This window comes from Saprolegnia parasitica, assembly GCF_000151545.1.
Source record: "Saprolegnia parasitica CBS 223.65 unplaced genomic scaffold supercont2.161, whole genome shotgun sequence".
Classification (NCBI taxonomy): Eukaryota; Oomycota; class Saprolegniomycetes; order Saprolegniales; family Saprolegniaceae; genus Saprolegnia; species Saprolegnia parasitica.
In genome coordinates, this window is record NW_012156555.1 from 27,430 (window position 1) to 33,889 (window position 6,460).

General features: G+C 58.3%; 3 protein-coding genes across 3 annotated transcripts in view; 1 reads left to right on the forward strand and 2 right to left on the reverse strand.

Moving 5' to 3' along the window:
• Positions 1-824: 824 nt before the first annotated feature.
• Positions 825-2,520, reverse strand: SPRG_14658 (hypothetical protein; the record flags this gene model as incomplete). The annotated part of the gene is made up of 6 exons (XM_012354429.1): positions 825-1,256; positions 1,304-1,434; positions 1,497-1,690; positions 1,740-2,066; positions 2,131-2,270; positions 2,314-2,520. 6 exons carry the CDS (start codon positions 2,518-2,520, stop codon positions 825-827), a joined length of 1,431 nt encoding a protein of 476 aa, XP_012209819.1.
• A 1,074-nt stretch (positions 2,521-3,594) lies between these two features.
• Positions 3,595-4,875, reverse strand: SPRG_14659 (hypothetical protein; the record flags this gene model as incomplete). The annotated part of the gene is made up of 2 exons (XM_012354430.1): positions 4,741-4,875; positions 3,595-4,676 (listed from the first exon to the last, which is right to left on the reverse strand). The coding sequence occupies exons 1-2, from the start codon at positions 4,796-4,798 to the stop codon at positions 3,595-3,597; spliced, it is 1,140 nt and encodes a 379-aa protein (XP_012209820.1). The 5' UTR covers positions 4,799-4,875.
• Positions 4,876-5,335: 460 nt separating this feature from the next.
• Positions 5,336-6,460, forward strand: part of SPRG_21446 (hypothetical protein) — a gene marked incomplete at both ends in the record, with an annotated part of 1,723 nt that continues 598 nt past the window's right edge. The window contains 4 exons of the mRNA XM_012354437.1: positions 5,336-5,380; positions 5,427-5,555; positions 5,611-5,680; positions 5,733-6,442. Coding sequence (XP_012209827.1) covers positions 5,336-5,380; positions 5,427-5,555; positions 5,611-5,680; positions 5,733-6,442 — 954 coding nt within the window. The remainder of the gene's footprint in view (positions 5,381-5,426; positions 5,556-5,610; positions 5,681-5,732; positions 6,443-6,460) is intronic.

Here is a 6,460-nt window from a genome sequence, read left to right on the forward strand (position 1 = left end):
CCTTTCCCCGGGCGCCCGGGGCCGCCGAGGACGAAGAGAACCTTGTGGCGAAGCGATGAAGCCATGCTGCTAATGCTGCGGATGCGGAGGCGACTTTAGAAATGAGCTCGGCCGTGCATTGGAATGTCATCCGGATACGAAGCGCCAGTCATCCGGATGCAAATCTTGGTCCGAGCAACCTCAACGTGGCGCCACTCCAACTTGGGTGACCACGCAGAGGCGTCGTACCGGTATGTAGGGCAAGGCGCAGTAGAAGCAGGGCAGCTCGATGGCCTGGACCAAGCAGATCCTTGTCCCTCCCAGGCGCCGACGGCGAGGACCTACTACTAGTACTAGTACTTCAGCATGGACGCTCCGGTCTTGCGCGGTCCATGCCCGACCCATGGTAGACCCATGGACCATCGCATGCGTACGCGTATGAAAAAAGCAGAGCAAGAAGCTACGCTCAATGGGAGGGATCCTCTGGCAATGCGCATTTAGCTTTGGTAATGATGCATGTGCTCTCAGTAAATGTATCAGTGTGTTGCGCGGTAGCTTGATCATGGCAAAGACATGGCATGCGTCGAGACTTGCAGTCTCCTTCTTCTCATTCGCTCGCTCGCTGCGTCGTGGCGGCGCAGGCGGTGGTGCATCGTGCTCTTCTGTCGTCGTCCAGGGACGCTTGCGGGTGAGCCCGACGAGCTTCTAAATCCTTCCAGGCGCAGTTTGTTGAGGTCTTCGACACACCCCATCGACGGAGGCACTCTCCTGCCGACTTGACCATCGCTTGCATCCGTACAACGTATGAAAGAAGCAATCGACAGAAACCTCTCGCAATGATGCGCTTAAGTAGACGAGCTTGTACTCACTACTACTGGCAGAAAGGTGAGAACGTGGGCGTCTGTCTCGGGCAGCTTGGTGTTGGCCACGCTATGGCGCTCGTCCCACGTGAACCCGCTCTGCACAACCATGCGCGAGCCAAAGAACTGCATCTTGTGCCCACGGCGCGGGCTCGGCGGATGCCCGCGGATCGTCGGCGTCGACCAGCGTAGCTGCATCGCATCGAACTCGTACGTTGTGTTGTCGAGCTCGTGCGTCGAGCTGTCTTGGCCGCCAAAAACGAGCAAATGCCGGTGGCCGATCAGGGTTGTGCTGTGGCCGCGGCGGTCCGACGGTCGCGGCCCGCAGAGCGTGGGCTTCGACCACGCCATCTCGGTCAGGTTCGCATCCAGAAACGTGAGGCAGTGGCAGTCGAACAAGCCGTTAGACTCGCGAATCTACTAGGTCTATGAAGGGTGTCGTCTCGTTGGTACCCGCTTCGAACCTGCTTGCCGCCAAAGATAAGGAGTTCGCGCTTGGCGCGGTTGGGCTGGAAGACCGCGTGAAGCGTGCGGCCCATGGGCGATACCATCTCGGCCGTGGGCTGCGACCACCGAAACGCACCCAGCCCCATGTCTAGTTGCACAATGTCAGGTTCAGGTTCAGATTGAGATGAAAGAGGAAAGATAAAAAAGTACCGCCGTAGTCGTGTGCGATTTGATGCAACAGAAAGATTTCCAGATTCGGAATCGCCGTCGTGCCGCTGCTGCCGCCCGAGAAGAGCACGGTCATTGGGTCGAGCACCGTGGCCACATGGCTCGAGCGCGGCGAGGGCGGGACACCCGTCGTCTCGGGCTCGACCCAGTACGCCTTGGTCTTCCCGGTCGCCCGACTAGATGACAACTTGTTCCTTTTTGGATCGTGGAGACTATTAAGCCTACTCGCGGGTCTGGCAGCAGAGGTAGAGATCGTTAAATGCCTGGAACGGATACGTCTCGGCTTGGCCACCAAAGACGATGAGGCGGCGCCAGTGCTGGTTGGCAAACTCGTTGTCGTCGCCACAGACAATCGAGCGTGCGACAAAAAGGGGTGGCAGCGCCGTGATCGAGTGGTTGCGTCGTGGGCACGGGCCGGCGCCCATCGGGCGGAGCTTCTCCCATTTGGCCATGTCGAGGGTTCCAAAACGCGGGTCGTCGTCGTTTGAGGAAGTGATGTGAATCGAGGCGAGTGGTATCTGCCAGAGGCTAAAGAGGTAATGCCCGCCACACCTAGGATGTCCATGTCGTCACTGTGATGCTGATGGAGAGGTGAATGGAGGAATGGATGGTTTACCGAAGCAGGTGGGCGCCGTCGACTGCGTACTCGGTCGGGTCGACCTTGAGCTTGCGCAGGCCACTGCTGACCTCGGACGCGCATGCGGACCACGACATGTGGCGCGACGACGTGAACGCCGTATAGAGCGCTGGCCACGTCTAATGCATCGCGTCAGTAGATGCTGCTGCGTCATCTTCGTACGCGAGGCACGGGCGAGGCCATGCGGTACGCGGCGATCGATGGCGTGAGGTAGTCGACGAAGCAGTAGCGCTTGCACGCGTCGATAAAGTACGGGCGGAAGAGCCGCTCGAAGCTTTTGCTCACGGCGACAAGCGCGCCAAGGTCGGCCACGGTGCACGCAGCACAGATCTGCGCCAAGAAGTCATCATGGAGCCTCGCGAGGCCCATCCTCGCCGGCTCCGAAATGGCGTCGGATTGAAAGGGCCTCTTTTGATTGGCCAAAAGGCCGACAGTTGCAGCGATGCCATTGGACGACACATTCCAGGCACGTCGAGCTCTTGCCACGACGTCGGCGATCCGACCAAGGAGGTGGACACAAATAGAAGGGCATATGCCCGGCCACATGGACGAGTCGCTGTACAAGTATGCAGCGGCGCTGATGACGACGACCTTCCACGCGACGGCGGCCTTGCCGACGGGCAGCGATACGCCGATAACGGGTCACTATGCATCCCCGCCTGCGCTCTTGACGAGGGCGCCGAGCCCGACAACGTGCTCGGAAACCCAACAACAAACCTCAGGTGCAAGACGACTAATCATATGCGAGCGATTACTGCTCAAAAGGTGCATCCAAATCGGAGCCGTGGTCTCCAATCCACTCCCAACGACCAAGTGCTGGTGCCATCTCCCACGCATTCAGGCGTAGCACAGCGTTGGCGAAGTCTTGGAGTTGGTTTTTGCTCATTTGATTTCAACGCGAACCCGTTTGATTGATTGATTGATTGGTCTCCCATCGGGCGAACCAAACGCCTAGTGCTTTTGCGATCTGGCCATCAAGAAGGCACAGATTGTTTTGGCCTAATGAAGCAACATGAGAGTATTTGTACATGTTGACGTGCGTCGATTTAGTTATACTTTACATTAAACAACTTTGTACGATATGTCGTCGTCTACCCGTTGCTCATATATAACGTCGGTGGGACTATAGAGCATGAACGGCGGGTACGTCAAGTCGCAAATCATGCTGTGGGCCGCGGCAAACGCTTGGATCTCGTCGTGGAAAGGCGTCAGCTCGGTGCCATTGATCGGCACCATTTTGATGCACACGAATTTGCACTTTGCAAGGGCCTCCAGTACCATGCGGATGCCGTCGACAAACGAGTAAAACACAGCGAGGGCAACAGAGCGGTGATCCATTTCAGCAAGGGAATAGTGTTGTTGTGCTCCATAGGATTCCAGTCATCGGACCGGAGGCAGTTAAAATATGGATACAACATCGTCTTGTAAAAGCCTAGTATGGTATTAAAAGATATAGCTTGATTGTTCGTCGTCCTCGTAGGCGCCCGTCGGGCGCGCCGGTGGCACGACGTTGTTCTTGTATGGGTTGTGCGTTGTCGTTGTAGTACTTGGCAGTGGTCGCGGTGCCAAAAACGACGTCGGTGCCCCGGTCGTCGGTGTTCGCGGCGGCTGCGCCCGCGTCCGTTGCTGCACGGCGAGGCTTGGTCGGTTGAAAAGACCGAGTCCGTCCTTGGCGCCCGCAGTCGTCGGCGTCGTGCCGGCGTAGCGCTGGTAGCCAAAGTCGTCGGTGGCTGCCGTCGCATCCAGCGACGCGCGGTTGGAGAACGTCGACGGGTTGATCGTCGCGCGCCGCGAGAGCGGGTCGACGGATATCTTGTTGGCGTTGGATGCAATCGCCACCGACGTCATTTCCATTTCGCCGCCCTGCGATGACGGCGGCGCGTCGGTCAAGCCTGAGCGCGAGTTGATGTCGTTCGTGCGCTTCTTGACCTTGAAGTAGACGAGTACCAACAAGATGAGAAAGACGAGCGAAATGCCGATGCCAATAATGAGGATCGTCGTCGACGAAATGCCCGAGCTTGACGCCGCTGGCGCCTCCGTTGGAGGCGCGGTCGTCGTCATCAATGGCGTCGTGGCACCAGGCGGTGTCGAGACCGGTGTCGTCGAGACCGGTGGCGTCGTTTTGGAGGGTGTCGTTGTTGTTGCGTCCGCCTTGATTGTGGCATTGACGCCCGTTGAAAACACCTGGCCGCTGCCCGAGGTGTACATGGGCGCGAGAAAGTATGCGCCCGCCGCGTTAAGAGGCACGGTCGCGGTGTACGAGGTGTGGGTAGCGTTAATGACCGTCGCCGTCGCCGGCACAAAGGTCGATGCGGCGCCGAGTGCGCACGACGTTGTCGCAAACGAGCAGACAGCGACGGATCCTGTGCCAGTGATCGGATCGCCATACGTACTGTGCACGGTAAAGGTCACGGTTTCGGTGCCCGCGGCCGCGTTGACGATCGGTGCCGTCACAAGGGCAATCTGCATGCCGCAGGCCAAGCCAGTGCTCGATTGGGTTGCCCATCCGGCGCCGCAGCTCGTTTCTACCATCGGTCGTGGTGAGTACAATCGTTGTTGGGGGGTGAGGTTCGAGCTCGAGGGGTGTACCAGCGGCGATGAGAGTCGCGGTGGCCGCGAGAAGGGCGATTGTGTCGAGCCCCCGCATGGCGTTGAAAGCAAATGTGGTCGTCGTCGGAGGACATGGCTGGTGTAGAATACAAACTATGTGATCGACCTCTAGCTCGCACGCAGCCTGTCAACGTCAAGGCAAAAGTGTACTGAAGAGCAGCTGGCGCCGTGACCATCTTGACTGCGAAACGCCACGGTTGGAATTTTCAAATGACCAGCCGATCCCGACTTCGCGCGCGCTGATTGGGTCGCGAGGTATAGAGGGGGCCGTGGACCGACGCTGGCGTCCAGCGACAAGCGCGGTTCGTGGCGAGACGCACCTTCACAATCCACTCTTTCATCAGGTTGGAGGTTTGAATGCTCTTTTTGGTCAGCTTTTTATCGCCCGTTGCGCGACAGGGTTGCGCGGGCCGAGATTCGATGCGAAAGCCATCCAACTTCAAGACGGGGACGATAGCAGACGGTGATTGGTGCGTTTGATGCTTGATTCGACATATGATTGGCTAGAACATAGACTTGACGTTTGTATGGGTATCGGTTTCCCTGTAGATAACTGATTTCGGATTCGAGCAACATGCTCACGGCGCACCGGCGGAAGTCGGTCATCGTCCAGCAAATGGTATCGCGCTCTACGGCACACCTAAGATCACAGTGTCAATGTATAGGCGGACTTTGTCCCGGTCACCGAGCTGCCAGACGATGTGCATTGGTGGGAAGCCCGCGCCCGCGTCGTACAGGAGTGGCTTCGCGCCAACCCCTTGCGCATCGGTCTTCCGGACGACGGGACCATCGAGGTGCCGATATTGTCATAAATCCATGTTTTGATCCTCGCTCGCCGCGTGCTTATAGACCATTACGCAGCAGCTCACACGTGGCGACAAGTACATTCACGTTCGCGTCAAGGCATGGAATCACATTGGTACGCGTGCTCTTCTTCCTAACCGCGTTAATAAGTTCTTAATCTTTTCTAGTCACGGAGCTACAAGGCATTCCTGGCGTCTGTGAGAAATTTGCCACGTTCGAGACCAGCCCCGAGCTGCCGATGGCGACCGTGGTCGTTGACGACGAGGACGACGACGAGCAAGCAAGCCACGCCTCGTCGCCGCTGAGCGACACGACGACAGACGAGCCAGCGCAGATCGACGGCGTCGTGCCACTGCACCCGGCAAGTCCCTTTCGTGGAAAACTGCACCCGACCAAAGCGAAGTCGCTGCACGAGCCCGCCAAGGACGACGTGTCCGTTCTCGCGCCTGCAACCAATCAAACCGACAAGCCCGACGCGCCCCGAAAATCGATAGCTCAAATGTCCATGATGGAGCGCCAAGAAGAGTGGCTGCGCAAAAAAGCAGAAAAAGCCGCCGCCGAAAAACAGCGCCAATTGGACGAAGCCGAGAAGGAGCTCACGTTCCAGCCGAGTTTGGTCAAAAAACCCAAAGCACCCGACACGGACGGTGCCAACTCGCCCCGAAAACTCCAGCGGTCCAAGTCGGCCGGGCGCGCCCGCAAATCCTCGGCGCTGTCCAAAGACAAGTCGATTGTCATGCTCAAACCTGGCGCCAAGTCGGCCACTTCGAAATCGCTCTTGGATTCCGTCAAGTCGGAGCTGGCCGCGTCGACGTCGATACCCGTCAAGCCCCCTACCATGACAGCCACTATCAGTGCCAAGCTCGATGTTGCGGCGGTGGCCGAGCGCACGGAT